The sequence below is a fragment of the Saccopteryx leptura genome, chromosome 5 (assembly GCF_036850995.1).
Source record: "Saccopteryx leptura isolate mSacLep1 chromosome 5, mSacLep1_pri_phased_curated, whole genome shotgun sequence".
Classification (NCBI taxonomy): domain Eukaryota; kingdom Metazoa; phylum Chordata; class Mammalia; order Chiroptera; family Emballonuridae; genus Saccopteryx; species Saccopteryx leptura.
This window is the reverse complement of record NC_089507.1, coordinates 104060928-104085334: the sequence shown is the minus strand read 5'-3', so window position 1 is coordinate 104085334 and position 24407 is coordinate 104060928. Positions and strand designations below refer to the sequence as shown.

General features: G+C 39.1%; 1 protein-coding gene across 1 annotated transcript in view; it reads left to right on the top strand.

Moving 5' to 3' along the window:
* The first annotated feature begins 5523 nt into the window (after positions 1-5523).
* Positions 5524-24407, top strand: part of FAM107B (family with sequence similarity 107 member B) — a 247216-nt gene continuing 228332 nt past the window's right edge. Inside the window, exon 1 of the mRNA XM_066385125.1 lies at positions 5524-5931. Within this exon, the coding sequence (XP_066241222.1) occupies positions 5524-5931 (408 nt within the window). The remainder of the gene's footprint in view (positions 5932-24407) is intronic.

The following is a 24407-nucleotide window of genomic DNA, read 5'->3' as shown; positions in this document are numbered from 1 at the left end:
TGCCCCTACTCCAGAGTCCAATCCTTCAGCCACTGCTGGATACTCCAATTCTATTTCTCCCTAGTGAGGTGAGCAGCAGGTTCAGATTTGGTGAGGCTAATAGTCCCCTCTGCAGAAATTCTTTCAGCTGCAGAGCCCCTGGTCTCAGGAAGGAAGGTTAAGAGAGTCTTCCACTGGGGCTGATTGTGCTTCCCCAGAAGGTAGCTAAGCTCTTCGACCTGTCCCAACCTTAAGCTCCAAGGAACTTACACTTTGAATGTCTGTACTCTAAGCCTCTATCCCTTTTTTCTGTGAAACTTAGCCCAGTGGGGCAGCATATCCAGAACTTGGTCTGGCTGATTGTGAAGCTCTACTTTGTCCAATGCGTGTGTGCTGGTGTACAGGTGTTGACCACTGGAAATGGAATTTGCCTCAGCTGGGTTTGTTGTCTGATGAGCTCTCCCTTTGGGTATGCTGCTAGTAAGGGTAGTTGGATACTGTTCTGATGTTGCCTGTAGCTAGCCACTGGATGTGTTGGTATTGGGCCTCCTAGGAGGAAACCTGGTACAGACCAGTGTAAGACACTGCCTGTGACTGGCCCTCAGCAACCTTTTTGGAGCTATAAGTGATCCAGAGTTTGTGGCTGCTTCTGCTGGGCTTTGGTGCACATGGAAAGACTAAACTGAACACCTAGGGTGGCTTTCAACAACACTGGGCCTGGGGGAAAGTCAGCAAAAGGCCCAGGGTTCCTGAGAGTCACCTCCTCCTGCCTCTGTCTGCTGCCTGCTTTTTGGGCATGGCCCCTAAAAAAAACCTCTGGTAGAATCTAGAGGCTGGGACAATTCAGAGATTAGAAAAGGTGGTAGGTGTGGCTCCCTTCTTAGGGCCCCAGGTGTCAATCTGTCCTGAATTTTTCACAGACTCCAGTCTGGTAGATGTGGCTTCTGAATCACAGAGATATAGTATACCCTCAGTCTGGACAGTTTCTAATGAATCTCCCATGAGGCAGAAGCACCAGTCATATTCTCACAAGTGGGAGGAAATGCTCCAGCCTCAATGCCAGACAACTGAGTTACTGTCACGCCCCTGCTTCCAGATTTACTTCTCAGCAGACCCAATCTCCATAGGGTGGGGCAAGAGAGATTCCTAAGGGTGGAGCAGTTGCTTTCCCCAGGCTACTGCCACACAGAACTGGCTGCTCCACCCAAGAAATATGGCAACTTCAGTACTGAAGAATGATTCAGCACAGGGGTTCTGGTGGCTGTCCCCCACTGTGTCTCTTTCCAAGGCCACCAAATTCACACTTTCCTCATGTGACTCAAGTCCTCTCTGTTGTTCCTCTGCCAAAGCCCTGGCTAAGTGGCTGTGAATGAGATTTTCTGCATTGGCTCTTTAAGAGGGTGCCTGTGTCTCTGAGATATCCAATCTCTTTCTTGCAGATAAAAACCTTGCCTCTTTTCACCACCAAATGCTACGTGAGCACCTCTTCTAGTCTCTGGTGCTCTAAGCTGGGATGCCTGGCCTGGGCCTTAGGACCCATACCTCTCGGGGAAAACCTCTCAGGGGAAGCCTTCCTACAGCTGAGAGTCCCATTGGACCCTCAGCCACTGCTCACTCCTGGGAGTGGGGGCAGCCTTTTGCACATCTCCACCCTTCTTACTAGTCTCAATATGGCTTCTTCTGTGACTCCTTGGTTATTGACTCCTCTTCATTTAGTCCTAAGTTGGTTTTTTAGGATGATTGTTTTTAAATTTAGTTATAACTTCAGTTTGTTTCTGGGAAGTGGCAATTGGAATGTCCACCCACTCTGTTGCCATCTTGGAATCTTTGTTTCAAAGTGACTTTTCAAAAAATCAGGTGCATATATATTATATATATATTTGTATATAAGGATTTCTGGTACTAAGAATTAACCAAAAAGACACAACCTTATTGTAAGGTATTTTTCCCCGCCGAGAAGAAAGGAAGAGGTCTTGGAGCCACAAAGTGAAATAATAAACGGCTTTATTCAGTACAAAGCACGCATCCCGCCCAGCAAGGTTCCCTGACCCCGAGGAAAGATGGAGTCTAGGGAAGTTGCAAAGATTAAACCGCGTGGGAGATATTTAAAGGGGTCCCTTTAGGGAAGTGGAGCTACTATGACGTGGTGAAATTTCACTGGCTGGCAGACGATCACTCTTTTCCAAACAGTTCCTGGGAAGCTTCCCTTTGGTGCGCCTGGTTGTGGACGGTCCCAGCCAAAGTTCACGGGTCTGAGTTCCCCACGTGACCATTCCCCATTATCCACCAGCCTTACACTTATTATGTGATGTGACCAATAAGATGCTACTCTATTATATCACCTATATATTTATGGTTCAAGACAGGGCATTCACAGTAGATGGATATTGTTTAGTGACTGTTGTCATTTTTTTATTTGACAATCTAAGGGAAAAGAGGTCAATGCCCTGATTACATATCAGGTATTGCATGTTTTAAAAATTCTTATAGTACACTTGTTGAAAATTGCTGATATAGATATTTTCTTATATATTAATTTGTCTTCTACTAAATAACAATAAATTTTGTGACTCCAAATACTGCTGCTATGAACATTTTTAAAATATCTTTATGCACATCTGTATTTATAGGAAAAATTCTTTAGAGGTAAAGTGTTGGATTGAAGGTTTTTGGAAAGTTCTTCTTTGGAGTGTGTGTGTGTGTGTGTGTGTGTGTGTGTGTGTGTAAAGTGATACTGTAGAGTGATTAAAAGCATGAACTCTAGGGCCCGGCTGCCTGGGCTCATAATCTTGGCTTTCTTTCTCAGCATTTCTGTAACCCTAGGCAAGTTACTTAAGTTTCTGTGTCTTGTTTTTCTGTTGTTATAATGTATTCAGGGTCTCATGAAGAGGAACCGCAAACAAATGAGGCAGCAACAATACTGCAAGTGGAGAACCCCAATCTCTCAAGGATTGAGGTGCCTTGGAGAGATCAGCTATCCAATTTATTAAGCAGAAATATGTCATCTCGTGTAAGAAACTAACAAGCAGAATACAGTGTACAATTTTATTATTTAGTTTTGCAAAACTGATTAGATTTCTCTTGCCCTTTCTGAGTCATAATACCACACCATCTGCTGTCTGATTCCTGACCTGCAGAAAACTCCAGCAGGGCCAAGCATTGCGCCCTTGAGCCTTCTCTGGGCGCGACCGCCTTCAGTCATGTGTGCTTGGTCTCGACCTTCACTTTCTCAGGATGGGAACAGAAAGTCACTTGGTGCTTTGGCTTTCCTCCAACATTTTCCTAATGAGCAAAAACAAGAATTATTAATATCACGTTTCTCCTAGGGTTGTAAGGATTAAATGGGTTAATTTGCTGGATTCATGTCTAATAATAAACACTCAATAACTATTATCTGTTAATGTTGTTATTCTAGGTAAGGCTTAGCAACCACACTAGTGAAAAAAAAGGTCGTTGATTTTGGTGGGCTGGAGCAGACACTCTGGATATTGTTCCTAAGCATGACCCGTGGGGAGATAAGGTAGAGCCTACAGAAGGGCTGAAAATGGGGACAAGAGGAGAGAGACAGCTGAGAGGCTTGGAGCTTTTTTTACCCAGTAGTCTACTAAATGTGACTACTTAAGAGCTGCATTGTTAATTGTTGTCCCTCCAGTTCTAAACAGTGCTTGACATATAGTTGAGTGAATAAATGAGTGAGTAAAACCAGTCTGGAGAATTATATTTTCTTCTTCCTAATTCCTTCATTCAGTCATCCTCAAGCTTTCAGTAAAGTCTGGTTAACTGTTACAGCATAGCCTTACTGTAAGCATGCTTGAGAGGGAGGAGACCTAGGAGAAGGAGTAGGCAAGGAAGCATCATAGAGTTGCCCTGCCGGAGGTCACAGTAGCAACCAGGGCAGAAGAGAGGCAAACACAATTCCAGGGCTCCCCAGGAACACTTGTGGTGGAGCTTGCTAAAAGCCTAGTCTTCCTGCTACCCTGTAAGACTGTTCATACTTGGGATTAAAAGAAGACTTCTTTTTTTTTTTTAAAGGAGACTTCTTAAGACTGGAAATTCTGAGTCGGCACAGGGCCTGGTACATGGTATCCTCTAAGTAAGTTACAGCTTTTTATACATGACTTCTAAATTTTGGTAGAGATTAAGATAAAATCTGCATTTGATGCTCTATTTACTCCTTATCAAGCCATGTCTGACTTTGTGTATTATGGGTATGACTGCCCATTAAACACTTACTTCCCGTACAGCTGTTGTGTCGATAAAATGTTTATCAGGCTGAAATGAGACTCAAAGACCAAACAGAGTAGCATGAATATTGGGCTTTTAACTAGCTCTCCTAAGCAGCTCAAACTTGGTTCTTGAAATTTCAAAGAGTGGGTTTCTGTCTATGTAACATGGGGATTAGTGCTAAAATATCTACCACCTGTCTGGGTTTAAGAGCACATCTTGACATCAAATTAAAGGAGAGAGCAACCAAATAAATTAGAATAGGTAATAAACCCTGAAATCTTGACCTGAAGTCAGTATTAATGGTAAAACCATTACAGTATTATATTTTCCTAACATTCTTAGCAGATGTTTGGCTAAGGGAAAAATAATCTCCATTTTGAGCTCTGTCTTGGAATATGGTTATAATTTATTATTATTTTTTAACATTCACATATTTATGTGTTGAAAAGTAAAGATATGTTCAAAGGGGGCTTAGTTTCTAAAATTAAGTAATATATATAATAGATGGACTGAAAACACATTCACACATACATAATACCTGTGCTAATTGTTCATGTTGGTTCAGTTTTTTTTATATTGCTGAAAATTAATCAAGGACTCAGCATGATATTAAAAAAGCAAGTTAACAAAGACACATTACAGTTACCTAAAGGTGCAATATGGATCTTGAAGCCAGGAAGTTTGTTTGAGGCAAAGATTCAGGAAAGATCCAGAAAAGTCCTTTGACATCAAACTCAAACTTAGATTTCTCCATACAAAAGATTCAAGTCTACCTCCCATTTTAATAATAAAACAGCCGCCAAGGTCGAGGACCCTCTCGGGGGTCTTTATTTGTGATAGATATCTGGGTGGTGTTTGTTTTGTTTGGAGGAATAAATATTTGAAGGGGGTAACTGAAGAAGGTTATGTGGCTGTTATGATGTTATTGATACACAGGCTGACGCTATTATGGTGGATACTATCAGGCTACATTATCTTTATGCCTCCAAGGTAACCTGAAGCAACTGTCTATTGACTTGGCACTACATTACACTGAAGCATTTGCCCTGCCTGGGGACTGTAACCCAAGCCAACCACATACCTCACAGCTTTCTTTAGCCATGAAATCGCCAGAGATAAACGCTTCTGAAGGGGGATTTGCCGCTGTGTGACTCCAGGGAGCGTGGCCTTGCCATCTTCTCGTTTATTTAGGGGCAACTAGTACAAAGTCCTTCTCTTTAGGCAAGGAAATATTTATGATAAGGAAACTGAGATTATCTGAACCCCTGGAAATTTCTCTGTTCAAAACATGAACTTTGCCATGTTTCACTGCAGGTCATGTCCACGTGGAAAGCAAGGCTCGCCAGAAGACTGAAATCGCCACCTGGAAGAATGCACCCATTTCCATGTTCAGCTCTGCTGGCCTGTTTTGGGAATACACGGGAGAATGTTCCGTTTGATCAGCCTAGCGTGCCTGATCCTCATTCCACCATCTATGAACAGCCTATGGCCAAAGTGGGCCGACACCCAAGTCACCCAAGGGGAGAAGAAGAAACTCCAGAGAAAAGGCGAGATTCTAGCACCCATTCAGAGAGGAATGGCAGTGCAAATAGGAATTCAAGTAACCACACTGCCCAGCCTGCTGAGACTTCTGAGGATTTGCCTGGGACCCTGGATGGTGAGGTGGACTGTGAAACAGTTACTTTTCAGACTTCTATCCCCAGACCGTCAATTATTGAAAAGCAAGTGGTGAGTATTCCCGATACCATTATAAAAGGAATGGTGTTGTAAGAGAGTTCTGATCATTTGGTAAATGCCTTCAGGAAACAAACTTACTTAACCTTATAAGTAAATAAGACATTGAGGAGAACTCTTACTAGTGAGAGGAAGTGGGTAAAGCCTCACAAGGTTCTCAAAGGATGTGGAAGAAGGCAAGGACAATAAGCATTGGGGCCTTCGCAATGACCAATATTGACTTTTAATTAACTACCTACAGTGCTGCAGAGCCAACAGTGTCTCAATAAAAAATTAGGAGTGATATAGTCTGGGAAAGCTATTATTTTAAAAACTAGTCTGTGAATTTATATGAAAATCTACATTATGAAAGGTTGGGTAATAGGATTTAAGAAATTGCCTCTATTCAAAATGAGTCATGTGATAGCAAAGCAATCTGGGAAAATTTGAAAATGATAATCACCATATATGCAGAGCAATAAAAAAAGGAACTGACTGATGCAACTATTCATATTATGGATGTTTCTGTGATTGTGTTCTGAGACTGAAAGGCAGGGGAAGGAATTTATTTGAAAAATATGGTGCTACTGCTCTTAAAAGACCACATATTAAGTTATTTATCTTTTTTTTTTGGCATTACTGAATTTTAATTGTTGGATATTCTGGTTGGATTGAGCTACACAATCATTTCAAAGCTTTTGGTAATTCCAATCTGGGGAAACAGAGTAGAGGCAGGGTTTCTTGAATGGTGTTTTCCAAATACCAAATACCACTTGAGAATTTTTTTGGTCATATTCTTGCCAAATAGTTTAGGACTAGACTTACATAAGTGAGACATCTTTGAGGATTCATTACTAAAATATTCTGATTTTTAAAAATCATTTTCTTCTGTGTAGTTTAACAAATCATTTTTGTTTGACTTGCTGACCTGAATCCAAGAAATCTCATGGACAATGAAAACCTGCCAAACAGTGAAGATAGGGTTAAAACATAATTTAAAAAATAGTTTCATTTGACATTCCACAAACTTATATAAAATGATTAAATAAATAGAGAATGTCACCAAGCCCTCTGTTACAGCAAGCTCTGTAATATTTTTTTTAGCATCACTAAATCAAAATTCTAAACAAAACCCCAACAATTTTTGTTCAATTTTCATTTTAAGATCAAGATATTTTTAGTAATACTATAGTTCACTGAGTGGATATCAAGGTCAAGTTTACACTTCTTGCATATTAAATGACCTAATGATGTGCTTGTTTCAGTGAACTGATGACTTTCTGTTGGGTAAACATTCCAGCAACCCTGGACCTACCTTATATTACTATGTACAGCAGCAACTACAGAGGATTGATTTGATTTTATCTTTCTGTTTTAGCAACATATATGACTCAGGGCCTCAAGGTAATTATGTATATTTAAATATGTATAACCAATTAAACACAGTGAGGTAACATCCATATTTATTGTACACTTGATATTAATATGAGTAAAATCATGAATAGAAGTTAGATATGCCTTATAATAGAATCAGCTCCAATGCAAGGCTAAATATAAGTGTCCCAAAAGAAAGACACACATAAGATGGTTCAAAGGAGGTCTGGAAAGGTACACTGCACGGAAGGTATAATTTGAGATTTGTCTAGAAAGAGGGTTAGGATTTTTAAAGGCAGAGATGAAGAAGAGGATATTTCAATAAAAGGAACTTGAATGAACAAAAGCATGAATGTAGTGAGAAGTACTATAGCAATATGTACAAGATTGGCTAAATCAGAGAGGTATGAGAAAGGTAGATTGAGGCCAAAAATGAGATTTTTTTTTACAAAAAACTTTTTTATTTATTCATTTTAGAGAGGAGAAAGAGAGAGAGAGAGAGAGAGAGAGAGAGAGAGAGAGAAGGCAAGAGGAGCAGGAAGCATCAACCCCCATATGTGCCTTGACCAGGCAAGCCCAGTGTTTTGAACCAGCAACCTCAGTGTTCCAGGTTGACACTTTATCCACTGTGCAACCACAAGTCAGGACAAAAATGAGATGTTTTGAGAGCTATAGTGAAAAGTTACCGTATTTCCCCATGTATAAGACACACCCTTTATGGAAAAATTTGGGGTCTAAAAACTGGGTGCATCTTATACAGTGGTTGTGGCCTTTCAAATGCCATAGATGGAACTGAGGATGAGGCAATACATGAAGACAGTGACTCGTCATCAGACACAGATGAGGGAACAAGCTAACGGATGGGAGTTTTGACAGTGATGAGGAGTTGTATGAATTTTATGACGATTAAAACTTGAGTTCAATAACTTTATGTAATACATTTTTTTCCCCAAATTTCAGGCCCCAAAATCAAGGTGCATCTTATACATGGGAGCTTCTTATACATGGGGAAATACAGTAATTTATTTGGCAGTGGCGAGGCTATGAGAATTTTGGGCAGAGAAACGTCATGCTTGGAATTTCATTTTGGGAAGATAAAAAGGTAGAGCCATGTAGGATGGATTACCGTTGGGGAGACTGGAGCTGAGAGGCCTTGAAGTAGTCCCAGCTTGAGACAGTTATGAAGAGAATAAATAGTAGGAGGGTGAGGACGAAGGGGCATAGAAAAAATTCCATGGGGTAGCAAATGCAGCAGTTGACTTTGGGGCCCAGACTAGATAAAGAAGTGGTGAGATCAAACTGGGAGTGATGAAATGAAAGCACTGCAGAATCAAGTACCAGGGTGTGCGGGAAGAACAGGTCCCATGGACATGGTAAATGGGCATCTAATCTAGTTCAATGCAAAGAGCTAAAATTCATGGAGTACTTGATGTTTGCCAGTCATTCTTCTAAGAGCTTTACAGTGTATCCCACTGAACCCTGGTCACAGTGAGGCACATATTCTTATAATTCTTATTTTACAGATGAGGACAATGACACTCAGAGAGGTTAAGACATTTGCTCAACATAACAGAGAAGGGAAGTGTTAGATCCAGGATTGGAGTCCAGTCCTGTTTGATTCCAAAGTCTGGTCTCTGAATTATAACATGCTTCTACTGCTCATTATATGTGGTGTTTGAGGATTTTCAATTAAATATTCACACATGATCTTACTTTGTATGCAATCAAATTTAAATTCTATTTATGTGTGTATATATTTATATATAAACAAAACCATATATATGTATAATAATAATTGTTATTTATTTTTTATTAGTTCACTTAATCTTTTTTTATCTCAGTTTCTTGGTGTATAACAATATGAAAAGGGGCACTTTCCATTTTGCAATCCTGCTGATGACAAGGCTTTGTTGAGGACAGTGTAAGATTGCTTTGAGATCTTCTGATTAAAAGTGCCGTAGGACTACCCAGACTTTTCATTACCTTTAATTTTATCATGACATTTTTCCTCTCATCAGATAATGCACAAGCTTCTTTATCATAATCTTGCCCAGTGGTAAAAATATTTCCCTTTTGGATGCACTGATCTTAGTTATTTAAGTTGCCTTCTTAGAGACAACAAATAATCCATTCATCCATCCTTCCCTTCCCTTCCCTTCCCTTCCCTTTTCCTTCCTTCCTTCCTTCCTTCCTTCCTTCCTTCCTTCCTTCCTTCCTTCCTTCCTTCCTTCCTTCCTTCCTTCCCTTCCTTCCCTTCCTTCCCTTTCTTTCCTTTTCTTTCTCTTTCTGCCCCAGGACATAAACATAGCTATAAAATAGGACAAACAAGTCTCTCTATCCATCTTTAGTTGACTGGTAGTGTTCAGACAGGAAAGTGATTCATTTAAATTTCATAAAACATCTGGTCTTAGAGGAAAAGCTCAAGGTAGAAAAGCCAAGTGAGCTAAGTAAAAAGGAAAGGTTTCTCTGTGTGTCATTATATGTGCGGGTGTCTGTATTTATAGTGATGCTGATTAGTCTTCAACATTTTTATGGTCATATCTTCCCTGTTCCAGGCCTGAAATCAAGGTGATGACAACCCTAATATTGGAATGTATCTTATATCTCCTGATTATAATCTTTTTTATTTCTTAGTGGTGTTGCAATTTAAGCGTCTTATAATTGATGGGGTCAGAAAGCCAATGAAATATAGAAGTATGCTGTTTATCTTTTTTAGCCAAACGTTGTGTTCTTACTGTGTGCCAAGACAGCACCTAGCCCTGGGAAAACAAAGGCGATTAAGACACAATCCCTGAAGTTGCTCACATTCTGGTGGGAGATAGAGCTGGGTAAAAAGGCAGTGTCAATGCAGTAAGAGAAGGCTTATGGGTCAACACTGGATGTCACAGAAGCACATGAAAGAAGCTCCCATGTTAACCTTGGGAAGATAGGGACGCTTGAAATGTATAGAGGAGAAGGATTTCTTCCCTGTTCTTTCATAGGTTCATGCCAGACTCAACACTACACCCTTTCTTGTTGAATGGTGCTGTTTTTCTCCTCTCTCCCTGTCCCTTATCAGTACTGGCAATGTAGGAAAGAGTTCCCACACTAAGCAGCTTCAGAGTGATTTGGTAGTTTCAGAAAATCTTATCATAGCAGTTTTAAGTTTTTATCTTGTTCTTACTCCAACAAAGTAGCCAGCCTAACACAGGAAAAGAAAATAATTGTGGTTTAGGAAATCATTCCTGTGCATTTTAACTAAAAGTCAGGTTTACAAAAGAGAAAGGGAAACAGGATCCATCTTGGAGTTGTCAACTGCATTGCTTTTCGTTAACAGGCTGGTTTTGCTAGTAGACAGAGAAGTGGTAACCAAAACATCTCCAGAAACCAGATGGTGGCCTGGACCAAGCCTCAGAGGCTAAGGCAGTCACTGCTTTCTAGGGGCCAGGTTTCAGCCTTTTTAAGGCCGAATAATATTCCTTTGTGCATGTGTGTGTGTGTGTGTGTGTGTGTGTGTGTGTATATATATACATACACACTCATCTGTTGATTAACACTTGGGCCATTGTTACCTTTTGACAATTGGGAATAATACTGTTATCAGTATGTATGTACAAATATCTTTTCAGGACCTTGTTTTCAGTTCTTTTGAGTATATATCCAGAATTGAAAATGCTGGATCTCAAGGTAATTTTATCTTTAATTTTTCTAAGAAGTGCCATACTATTTTCCACAGTGGTTGTACCACTTTTTATTTCCAAGAGCAATGCACAAGGGCTCTAATTTCTCCATATCCATGTCAACACTTGTTGCTTTCTGGAACCTTTGTTTGTTCTGATAATAGCCATCCTAATGGGTATGAAGTGCTATCTCATTGTGGTTTTGATTTGTATTTTCCTAATGATTAGTGATGTTAAGCATCTTTTCATATGCAAAAACCATTGCTCATTTGTGATCTTCTTTGTATAAATGTCTATTCAAGGCTTCTGCCCATTTTTAATTAGGTTTTTAAAATTTTGTTGTTGAATTATAGGTGTTCTTTTTATAGTCTGGATATTAATCTCTTGTCAGATACATGATTTGCAAATATGTTCTTTCATTTTGTAGGTTGCCTTTTCTCTCTGTTGATAGTGTCCTTTGATGTACAAAAATTTATAATTTTGACAAAGTCCAATTTGTCGATTTTATCTTTTGCTGCCTGTGCTCTTGGTGTCATATTCAAGAAATCATTGCCAAATGTAATATCATAAAGCTTTTTCTCTATGTATTCTTTTAAGAGTTTTAGTTCTTCACATTTTAGTTCTTAGTTCTTATATTTAGGTCTTTAATTAATTTCGAGTTAGTTTTTGCAATATGGTGTAAGATAAAGTTCCAAATACATTATTTTTATTTTTTTGCATGTGGATATCTAATTTTCACAACACCCTTTGTTGAAAAGACTGTCCTTTCTCTATTCAATGGTCTTGGCATCCTTGTGAAAAATCATTTGATCATACATATGAGGGGTTTTAAAGCTCTATTCTATTCCATTGATCTATATGTCTTTCTTTATGCCAGTACCACATTGCTTCGATTATTGCAGCTTCATAGTAGGTTTTGAAATTAGTAAGTATGAAACTTTCAACTTTGTTCTTTTTTAAGATTGTTTTGGCTATTTGGGATCCCTTGAAATTTCATATAAATGTTAGGGTGAATTTTTCTATTTCTGGAAAAATATCATTGAGCTTTTGATAGAGATTGCATTGAAACTATAAATTGCTTTGGTTAATATTAACACCTTAACAATGTCAAGTCTTCTAATCCATGAACATGGTTTGGCTTCCCATTTATTTGTGTCTTTTTAAATTTTTTTTCAGCAATGTTTTTAAAATTCAGTATACAAGTCTTTTGTCTCTTGGTTGTTTATCCCTAAAAATTTTATGTATTGAACCTTTATTTTGATGCTATTGTAAATGGAATTTTCTTAATTTCCATTGTTCATTGTTGGTGTATAGAAATGCAATTAATTTTTGTGCATAGGCTTTGCATCCTACAATTTTGCTGAATTTATTAGTTGTGTGTGAGTAATGTTTATGGCTTCTACCTATAAAATCATATGATCTGGGAACAGAGATAATTTTATTTCTTCCTTTCTAATTTGGATGGCTTTTTCTTGTCTGACAATTCTGGCTGGAATTTCCAATACTATTTAACAAAACTATGTTCAACAGATGTAGAAAAAATGAACATCCTTGGACCCTGACCTTTGAGCATAAGTTTTAGTCTTTTACCATTAATTATGATGCTACCATTGAGTGTGATGTTGGATTTTTATATGTGGCTTTTATTGTATTGAAACAGTTTCCTTCTATTTCTAGTTTGTTGAATATTGTTATCATGAAAGTGTGTTAAATTTTGTCCATGTGTTATCTGCATCACTTGATATGATCATATGTTATTTTCCATTTCATGCTGTTAATGTGGTGCTTTGTATTGAACCTTTTTTTTTTTTTTTTTGTATGTTGAATTGTCCTTGTATTCTGGAAATAAATCCCACTTAGTCATGGTGTAATCCTTTTAGTATATGGTGTAATTCTCTTCGTTAATATTATGTTGAGGATTTTTGTTCCAAGTCATTAGGAATATTGGTTTCTAGTTTCTTTTTTTGTAGTGTCTTTGTCTGACTTTGATCAGGGTTATACTGCCCTTAGGATGGATAGAAAGTGCTCCTTTCTTTTCATTTTTTTGGAGAAGTTTGAAGGGTATTGAAGTTAACTATTTTTATGTTTGGCAGAATTCACCAGTGAAGCCATCAGGTCCAAGGCGTTCCTTTGTTGGGAGGTTTTTGGTTACTGATTCAATTTCCTTACTAGTTTTATAGGTCTATTTAGATTTTTTACTTTTTCATAATTCAGTCAGGGTGAAGAGAAGTTATTTTAATAGCATCACTGAAGTATGATAATTATAACCACTTATTGAGCACTACTAATAGACTAGGCATGGTGCTAAGTGCTTTACATAGATTAGCTCATTTGATCCTTCTAATCCTTTTATAATGTTAGTTGTTTTATTTTGTGAGTTTTTTTTTTTTGTTTTGTTTTGTATTTTTCTGAAGCTGGAAACGGGGAGAGACAGTCAGACAGACTCCCGCATGCGCCCGACCGGGATCCACCCAGCACGCCCACCAGGGGTGAGGCTCTGCCCCTCCGGGGCATCGCTCTGCCGAGACCAGAGCCACTCTAGCGCCTGGGGCAGAGGCCAAGGAGCCATCCCCAGCGCCTGGGCCATCTTTGCTCCAATGGAGACTTGGCTGCTGGAGGGGAAGAGAGAGACAGAGAGGAAGGAGAGGGGGGATGGAGAAGCAAATGGGCGCTTCTCCTATATGCCCTGGCCAGGAATCGAACCCAGGTCCCCCGCATGCCAGGCCGACGCTCTACCGCTGAGCCAACCGGCCAGGGCCTTGTTTTTTTACAGAGACAGAGAAAGAGTCAGAGAGAGAAATAGATAGGGACAGACAGACAGGAATGGAGAGAGATGAGAAGCATCAATCATTAGTTTTTCGTTGCAACACCTTGCTTTCTCGTATGTGCCCTGACTGTGGGCCTTCAGCAGACTGAGTAACCCCTTGCTTGAGCCAGCGACCTTGGGTCCAAGCTGGTGAGCTTTTGCTCAAACTGGATGAGCTCACGCTCAAGCTTGCGACCTCGGGGTCTCGAACCTGGGTCCTCCGCATTCCAGCCTGACACTCTATCCACTGTGCCACCGCCTGGTCAGGCATAATGTTAGTTTTTGATAATACCAATCAACCCTCTGCTCAAAACCCTCTAATGTTTCCCTAGTTCCCTTGGAGTAAAAGTAAAGTCTTCACAGTGGCCCACTGGTCCTGTACAAACTATCCCCCAATACCTTTCTGAATTCATCACCTACTGTTATATTACTGACAAGGAAACTAGGACTCAGGGGAATTAAACATCTGATCATTTCTACTCTAAAGGTTACCATTCCAGCAGAGGGAGAAGCTCAAGTCAACTGGTCAGAGCATGACTTACTCGGGCAGTGTAGAACTCTCACTACCAAGAACTAAATAGCTGCTTATTCTGCTCTCCATATCTAAACTCTATGCCCATCCTTCCTCTTTTCTTGGCAAAGTCTTTGTTTAAACTGAGGGCAGCTTAATTAATTGGGTTTCAGCTTCCTTGTTTAGAATCATATTCCAGTCATGCTCTCTTGAAGCTGTATCAAGGCCATGTTAATTGGATTTTGATGTTGGAGAGACTCCTAGATACCTATTAACAGAAAAGCTCTGGGAGGTGTTCATCACTACAGGAAAACTGATCTCTTTTAACAAACTGATTTTCATTTCCTATGTTTTATAGTTGTCTTGAAGTCAGACCTTAGGAGTATCTGTAGAGGGCAGTGCTGTTTAGAAGCATATTATAAAGTTCTGTGTAAACATCTATCATCCTTCATCCCCACTTTAACTCTGTATTCATTATTTAAGTATGATTGGGAGCAACTCTGCTGTTTTGTATTTCCATTTTTAGTACAAACCAGTTTTCTTGCATTTCTTTAGAATGAAATCTTCCCTTTCTTTTTCTATGGGCCCTAATAGGAGAGAAAAGAATTATAGGTTACCTATAAAAACAAATACTCTATTAAGGAAGCTCTCTGCTAGACAGACAATTTGACACAAAATTTTTTTTTATAAAAAGCAAATTACAGATCCATGCAATAAAATGTTAGTTTTCTAGTTCCTTTCATGCCCCCGAACAAAATCATGAACTATCCCCACCCCAAGCAAAGAGCATATCTTAGTGAACAGGTGGGAATCCCATCCTATTCCCTTTAAGTCCTGATAATTTCTTACTCTGGGTTTCTACTTTCACAAGATGTTAAACATAGTGGCATGATAGTGCATGATACACTCAGTGTACTCAGACAGGATTTTTCCAGTGTAGATATTCAGTTGCATCCCAACTGGAAAAGAGAGAGAGTGCTTCTTGGCTTCTCTTAGAATAAACTAAATTAAATAGTCCTTGTAAAACTATGAAAATTTTTATTGTCAACTTTGACTACTGGAGACCATTCATTAAAACTGCAGAGAATTGCAAAAATGCAAAGTTTTCAGACCATTTAGAGCAAATCAGTGCACATATTCCAAACTAAGAATAAAAGGTGAATGTATGATTTTACCAAATTTTAAAGCATCATTTTCAAGTGAAGTTACCCCTTCATTTATAATTCAGGTAAGAATGATAAATGTTTTCTAAGTAGGCATTGATATGTCGGAAGGAGAAAGGTCAGCCCACTTTTGAGCAGCACTTATTTCTAGCTCAACAGAGAGAATCTGGCAACCTGCCCATGACCTAATTGATCCTTTGCCCTCATTTTCACAGGTGGTTAACAAAAGAGCAGGCATGGCCTGGAGTGTCTAACCAAAAGCACCACCAAGGATATTCCAATTCATTGACAAGACCCATTTCCCCCAAATACCTGCATCTGTAGGATTAGAATTTCCATCCTTTTAATTATATAACATATAGTATACTCCAATTTTAAACAATCTAATATTCTACTCATTGGGTATGCTGAAAATTTTTAAATGCTCTAGGAACTACAAGGGCTACTTAAATGAATGCCCAACAAATCCTATATAAATCATGGGAAATTAGAAGTTTTGGAACATTTGTTAACCTGATCTGACTGGCCTTAAGTTTTGCTCTCACAGTTCTACTTTTATAAAGAAAATTCAGCTTATCAAATTAACACTCTTTCCCATATGAAGTCAACACATGTGGTTTTATAATTCCACACCAGGAGAGGTGACATATTAGAAATTTGATGCAATTAGAGAAAGGGGAGACTCCATAACAAGTATAGGAAATCCTATGGGAAGGATTTACAATTTTGCGGTGGGAAGCTGGTTTGTGGGTGTCCCACATAAAATCTAAACACCTAGGCATGATTTGGTTGTCTGCAGAAAACAAGAACCTTCCCCTCAAATGAACTACCTGCAGTAGGAAGAGTCAGTTTCTGTAACTTAAAACAACAAATCCTAAAAAGATGTTTCACATTATTTGTTAGTAATAGTAATTAGTTTTAAGTAATTAGTACTCCAATTTTTAAATAATAAATTGACTTTGAAAACTTAAAATTTTTTACATAAAACAATGCATAGTTTTATAAAAATTCAAATGTGCTATAGGTACACTTGTAATTAGAGCTAATTCAAAGTTATTTCTTCTTTTTTTGTATTTTTCTGAAGCTGGAAACGGGGAGGCAGTCAGACAGACTCCCGCATGCGCCCGACCGGGATCCACCTGGCATGCCCACCAGGGGGTGATGCTCTGCCCATCTGGGGCTTTGCTCTGTTGCAACCAGAGCCATTCTAGCTTCTGAGGCAGAGGCCACAGAGCCATCCTCAGCGCCCAGGCCAACTTTGCTCCAATGGAGCCTTGGCTGCAGGAGGGGAGGAGAGAGACAGAGAAGAAGGAGAAGGGGAGGGGTGGAGAAGCAGATGGGCACTTCTCCTGTGTGTCCTGGCCAGGAATTGAACCCGGGACTCCTGCACACCAGGCCAACGCTCTACCACTTAGCCAACCAGCCAGGGACTCAAAGTTATTTCTTTTTAAAAAGCCACTACTATCTGGTTAAGTAATCTTTGCTGAATGCACCAAGAATACACAATAGGGAAAAGATAGTCTCTTCAATAAATGGTGTTGGGAAAACTGAATCTCCACATGTAAAAGAATGAAATTGAACTCTTATTTTATGCTGTACACAAAAATCAACTCAAAATAGATTAAAGACCTGAAGTATTAAAACTATTAGAAGAAAATATAGGGGGAAACCTCCTTGAAATTGGTCTTAGCAATGAATTTTTGGATTTGACATCTAAAGCACAGGCATAAAAACAAAAATAACCACGTGGGACTATATAAAATGAAAAAATTTCTGCACAGCAAAGAAAACTATCAGCAAAATTAAAAGGCAACCTACAGATTGGGAGAAAATATTTGCAAACCATGTATCTGATAAGGGCTAATATTTAAAATACATAAGTCACTCAGACAACTCAACAGCATAAAAAATAACACCATTAAAATAGGGACAAAAAGATTGTGTAGTCATTTCTCCAAAGACATAAAAATGAGCAGTAGATATATAAAAATATGCTCAATTTTACTAACCATTAAGAAAATGGAAATGAAAATCACAATGAGAAATCACATCTGTTAAGATGGCTGTTATCAAAAAGCCAAAAGATATCACAAAGGTTAGGATGTGGAGAAAAGGGAACGCTTATACACTGTTTGTGGGCAAGTAAATTGGTGCAGCCATTATAAAAACAGTCTGGTAGTTGCTCAAAAAATTAAAAATAAAACTGTCATATAATCCAGTAATCCCACTTCCAGGTATTTATCCAAAGGAAATAAAATCACTATCTTGAAGAAATATTTGCACTTTTATGTTCACAGAGGCATTCTTCACAGTAGGCCAATACTTGGAAATAACCTAAGTCCAAAGTGTCTGTCAATGGATAAATGGATGAAGAAAATATCACACACACACACACACACACACACACACGCACACACACACACACACACGCATGCACGCACACAAAATGGAACATTATTCAGCCTTAAAAAAGAAGTACTAAATCTTTCTTTGTCACTTGTGAAAACATGGATAAACCTGGAGACATTATACAAAGTGAAATAAGCCAGAAACAGAAAGACAAATACTGCATGATCTTACTTTTATGTGGAATCTAAAAACATTGAACTCAGAGTAACAGAGTGGTTGTTGCCAGGGGCTGAAGGTGGTGAGGGAAAGGGTGAGATCTTGGTCAAAGCGTGCAGACTTTCTGCTCTAAGATGAATAAGTTCTAGAGACCTAATGTACAGTGAGGTGTATAGTTAATAACAACACATTGTATATTTGAAATTGGCAAAGAGAGTGGATCTTAAGTGGTCTTACCACAAAAAAGAGGGGTAACTATGTGGGAGGATAGATATGTTAATTAGTGGATTGTGGTGATCACAATGTATACAGATATCAAAACACAAAACATGTTGTACATCTGAAATAGATACAATTTTTATTTGTTAATCATTCATCAATAAAGCTGGGAAAATATCACTCTCACTCATCTACTTTCTGGTATACGAACTCAAGGAGAACAAAAAGGAGACTAGAGCTGTGGAGGTGATGGCCGTCAGGAAGTGTTGGCCACATTCTTGACTGTGAGTGATGGGAATGAAAAATATGATGGCCTCATGCATATAGAGGCCAAATAAAGGGTGAGATCCCGTCTAAGGAAGCTCTTGAATGGGAGCATCAATGAATACACACCCAACTGTAGTAATGCCTCTCTTATCTGGGAAGTGTTTTTCCTTTTTGACTGAGCTGGGTGTTTCAGGAGAGAGACACATGGAGCAGCAATGGAGAAAGGAGACCAGCTGAATAGACTCTGATAGTGAGGTGATGGCTTTCCCAGAAGTTTCCCTTTCCAGGATTCCAGGAGGCCTGTCAGTTGTCCCCAATAATTATAGGCAGGTAGGAGCTACATGTTTGCCCAGTCACAGCTTGTTCCCCAGGGATGTGTTACAATCAAGAAAGTCTTATATGAATTTTGCCACAGGTACAAATATATTTTGGCAAGCAGGCATAAAAAGAAACATGTTACCTGATTCTGTATGCCAGAGAAATTCCCCAACTCCTGTCCTTTTACACAGTAGCCCCTCTCATGAATAAAATAATATATGAGAATGTGATGATATTATAATGGCAAAATCAGCAAGCCTTACAGTCACAGGGAGTGAAGGAGCTCTCTGTCAGAAGCAGGTCAAGAAGCAAATGGAGGTCAAGATCCAAGATGCTACTATAAAGGAGTTGGATTTCTTTTTTCTTTTCTTTTCTTTTTTTACAGAGACAGAGAGAGAGTCAGAGAGAGGGACAGACAGGAATGAAGAGAGATGAAATGCATCAATCATTAGTTTTTTGTTGTGACACCTTAGCTGTTCATTGATTGCTTTCTCATATGTGCCCTGACTGTGGGCCTTCAGCAGACCGAGTAACCCCTTGCTCGAGCAAGCAACCTTGGGTCCAAGCTGGTGAGCTTTGCTCAAACCAGATGAGCCTGCGCTCAAGCTGGCGACCTCGGAGTCTCGAACCTGGTTCCTCCGCATCCCAGTCTGATGCTCTATTCACTGTGCCACTGCCTGGTCAGGCAAGGAGTTAGATTTCTGAACTTGCCACATTCTTTGTGTGTGTGTGTGTGTGTGTGTGTGTGCACGCACGCGTGTGTGTGTATGTAATAGAGAGAGGGACAGACAGACAGGATGGGAGAGAGATAATAAGCATCGATCTTTGTCGAGGTACCTTAGTTGTTCATTGATTGCTTTCTCATATGTGCCTTGACATGGGGGGTGGCGGGGGAGCTACAGCAGATCAAGTGACCCCTTGCTCAAGCTGGCGACCTTGGGCTCAAGCTGGTGAGCCTTGCTTGAACCAGATGAGCTCAAGCCAGTGACCTCAGGGTTTCGAACCTGGGTCCTCTGTTTCCCAGTTCGATGCTTGATCCACTGCACCACTGCCTGGTCAGGCTGAGCTTGCCACATTCTTACACATCATTTTGCAAAGACAAAAATGCTAGTCAGTACTTGAATACCGTCCATTTCACAAGTGAAAATGATTTCCAAAATCTCTTATGTTAATTAGTGAAACTTCTGGTTCAGATTTAGCTAACATCATTTGAAACACTTGCTATAGCCACCTCTGAATGCAAACTCCTGATTAGAACCCTTCAGACACTAACTAACCACCTCTGAGCATTAACTCCAAAACTTTTTTTTGCTCTCAAAAAGAAACACAGGAAAAATATACTTGTATTTGGCCTTTAAACACTGTTGGGTGGGGGAGGGATGCTTGGCACCTCTGTAGCCGTCCAGTAAGTGTGAGAGGACAGGCTGTGAATGAAAGCAAACAATCTAGAGAGGGCAGAACAGCAAGGCAGGGAAGCACCTGGTCCTTCAGGATGCCATGGAGCCCTTTCAAGTGCAACTAACTGTCCTTAGGGTATAGACACTCAAAATGTTTACATTCAAGTATTTAAAAATAATTAAAAACTTTTTAACAAGGGTGATCAAGACCCAACTATTCCTGGGACATCTTCAGGTAGCATCGCAGCCATTATCAAATTCAATGTGTTCAGAAATGAACTTTCCCCCAAGCCTCCATCTATCACTTAGGATTATTTTTGTTGCAAGAAACAGAAAGCCTTATTTAAACTTAGACCATATGGAAATGGGATATCTCATTTAAAAACAAGACCTGAGATAGGGTGGCTTTCAGATTGATGAATTCAGCAGTTCAGTGAAGCCACTGAGCATCTAGATTCTTCCATCTCTCTGCTCAGTCATCTACAACATTGGCTTTATCCTTCCAGTGATTTCCTTTCTGGTTATGAAATAGCTGCCAGTAGCACCTGGACCACATGCTTCCTCCTTCTGCCACTCCCTCCATACTTTGGACAATTCATTCTCTGTCTCTTTCTCTGTCACCCTTTCCTGACATTATTACTAATACCCACTTCTGGGCTCCCCTGACACTTGTTTTTTACCTCAATTAAAGCACTTATTAAACGGCGTCTGTTTGTTTATGAAACTGGCTCTTACACTAGACTGTGAGGACCTTGAAGGCAGGGGCTGCATATGTTATTTCTTTTTACTTTATTATAGGTAGTCAGTAGAACAATGCCTGGCACTTAATACATTTTTATGAAATAAATTAAGGATGAATCAATAACATCAAAATCAGGAGAGAGATTTATGAGCCTTCATATATTCTTATCATTTAATCTTTGTTTAGTATTGCCAATGTCTTTGTGTTTTACTCATTATTTTAGAAATGGGTAGAAATAAATAAAGCCGCTCCAGGGACTAGGGGCCAAGGTAATTTTTCCCCTTGAAGAATGCACTGTACACTACTCTGGTTTGGGACAAAAGAGCCAGTAACATTTATTTTGAAGTGAACTCAGCCAGAAGAAGCAGTTTCCTTTCAACTGTCCTTCTAGTCCATTTTATGAACCCCTCAGTCAGTTTCCCACATGGCAAAGAACTGACTTCTTTTTGCTTCCATTTTCTTGTTTCCAAAATGAGAATAATAAGAGTTTCTATGATTCTAGTACTGTATTAGAAAAAAATGACTATATGGATCTTTAAGCATTACAGGAGAAAATATGGAATATTAATAACAAATAATGATACTATTAAAATGGGAGCAGGAGAAAACAAAAGCGTGTATTTATCTCATTACTTTAGGAGCATGTGGAAAGTTTATGCATAATACTGTTGACATTGATAAGACACCAAGCTACATTAAAGACACTGCCAAGAATGCTTTAATTTTTTTTTAACAATTCTGTTTTTGCTTGAAAAGAAATTTCTTTATACTGATTTGCAGAGAACTCTATATCTAAAAAGACATTGTCAGTTTATTTAAGTATGAAGCATATAATTTCACACATTTAATGGCTTACTTTCTAAATCTGAGATAGAAGCCAATGATTTACATATTGCTGTTAAGTTAGAGGGTGTTAAAGAGTAATTTATTTAATGAGAAACAAATAATTTCAAATAAAATATTCAACAGGTTATTTCTTCTGTGCTTTCAGTAATTAGTGTGAAGTCTAGCTTTAAAGCTTTAAAGTCTTCATTCACTCCTTAGTTCAGTAAACTTTAGTGGGGGCCCACCATGTGCTGAGTTAGGTACTGGGCATGCCACGGAGAACAGAGCACTAGTTTACTTTGACTTGCTTTCCATAGGACAGGAGTCAGGGAAATAAAGAGCTCCAAAATGAGGTAACAAATACCCAAATGACACAATCACATTTCATTTCTATGGCTTAGTGTTAAAAGCATTTATATAATTACTAGAAAGCCCGGCGGTCATATGAAATGACCGCTGTTCTAGATATTATAAATTGTAATTAAAATGATTTGTGCAAAGGTGTCTGCTAATTCAAACTGAATTACCCAGGGCAGGCGGCGAGGACGCCCCTTTGCTTACTGCCCCACGGGGTTTCCCCCTTCTACTTGCTTAATTGCTTAAAGTAGAGTGCAATGAAGGAAACTACTGGCGGTACATTTCTTAAGAGCCACCGCTAGCTCAATAAATAAAGGTAATTTAAATAATAAAATGTTAATTCACATGTCAAAGATCTCTTTGTACACAACATTTCTTGTGTAGATCTTTCCATCATTTTTAAGCTCGCCTTGCAGAGGACCATCAATTATTTTTAATTTTACATCCGTTCTTTCACGAACTCTTGAACAGGCAACATAAAGTTGACCGTGTCCAAATGCAGGCTCAGGTAAAAAAATGCCAACACGCTTAAGCATTTGGCCCTGAGACTTATTGATGGTCATAGCAAAGGCAAGTTTTACAGGAAATTGTCTATGTCTCAATTGAAATGGCAACCCTGTTTGAGATGGAATCAAATCAATTCTTGGAATGACATGTATTTCACCTTTAGAGGAGCCAAAGACTTAGCTATTATGACATTATTTTTCAATTGGAGAACCTCTAGTCTTGTACCATTGCAAAGACCCCTTCTGGTGTTAAGATTTCTTAACAGCATAATAATTGCTCCAATCTTTAACCTCAATTTGTGAGGTGGCACACCAGAAGGCGGGACTATTTGAATGCCGTGGCAACTTCACCCATTGGCTAGTACAGTTACGCAAGCAACCAATAAGCTATCGGTGACAAACAGACACTTAAGCCGCATATAATAAAGATATACACTGTTTTAATGCCTATCCAAAGAAATTTCCATGAGCCTTAATTCTATCATATCAGTTTTTCATAATCATAATCTTAATTTTTTTTTCATTTTGCTGTCCCCTAACTCCCTACTTCTGTGCTGTCCTTTATCGTTCTTGACTCCTTTTCTCTTGACTCCTATGTATGCTTCAGCACTTCTGTTGTCACAGAGAATCTCTAACTCCAAGATAACTCATCCGTCCATTCATCCATCCATCCATCCACCTTTCAACTTAGTTCTGGAGAAAACAAAATGAATAAGACATTTCTTTCTCTTAAGGAGCTTGCAGTCTGGCCAACAGAAACAGAAATATCCATAGGAGCATGGGGCCATGATAGCAGTGTGGAGTACTAAGAACACAGGTAGTGAATCAACACTGCACTAGAGCAGGATCTCAAAACTAAGAAGGTGCTCACAAGGTGAGCAAGGCAGAGAAAGGCATTTTCAGCAGCAAGTGGCTGAAAACCTGACTCCAGTTGGCTTAAGTAAGGACATACCTCAAGTAACTAGAGCTCCAGAGGTTGGTTGCTTTCAGAGTTGCTGAAAGAAGCAAAGAGACAGAATCATGAAAAGATATGAGAGCATGTTGTTTTTCCTTTAGCTCTGGACCTTACCAGGAAAAGACTCTGCTTGCTTTAAGAAATCCTCAGTCGTAAAGTCTTTTCTTTGTTTGCCGGAGATTTCTCCTTCATGATTTTCTCTACGTGACATAGCAGTTTTGAAGTCTTATTCACACATCACCATCTCCCTGCAGAAGTCATTAGGCAGTGGTTTCTTACATCCAAAGGATTTTCCTCTCAATTTCTTGATCTTCATCAGGGGAATTTTGGATTTGCCCTATTTGGTTCATTGAATAGTATATTGGAGTTATCCAGAGAAACAGAACAAATAGGTGGTGTGTGTGTGTGTGTGTGTGTGTGTGTGTGTGTGTGTGTGTATCTACATCTATCTATATCTATCTATATCTATCTATCTATCTATCTATCTATCATCTATCTCTCTATCCAGAGATTTTAAGGAATTGGTTCCCAAAGTTGTGGAGACTTGCAAGTTTGAAATCCATAGGTTAGGCCAGCAGGTGGATACTCAGGCAAGACCTGCTGCAGTCTTTAGGTCGGGTGCCTTTTTCATTGGGAACCCTCATCTTTGCTCTTAAGGCCTTTAATTGATTGGATGAGGCTTGCCCACATTATCGAGGGTAATCTTTATTGAAAATCATCTGATTGTAGATGTTAACCACATCTGCAAAATACCTTCACAGCAACACCTAGATTAATTAGTGTTTGATTAGATGCCTGGATACCATAGCCTCGCCAAGTTGACA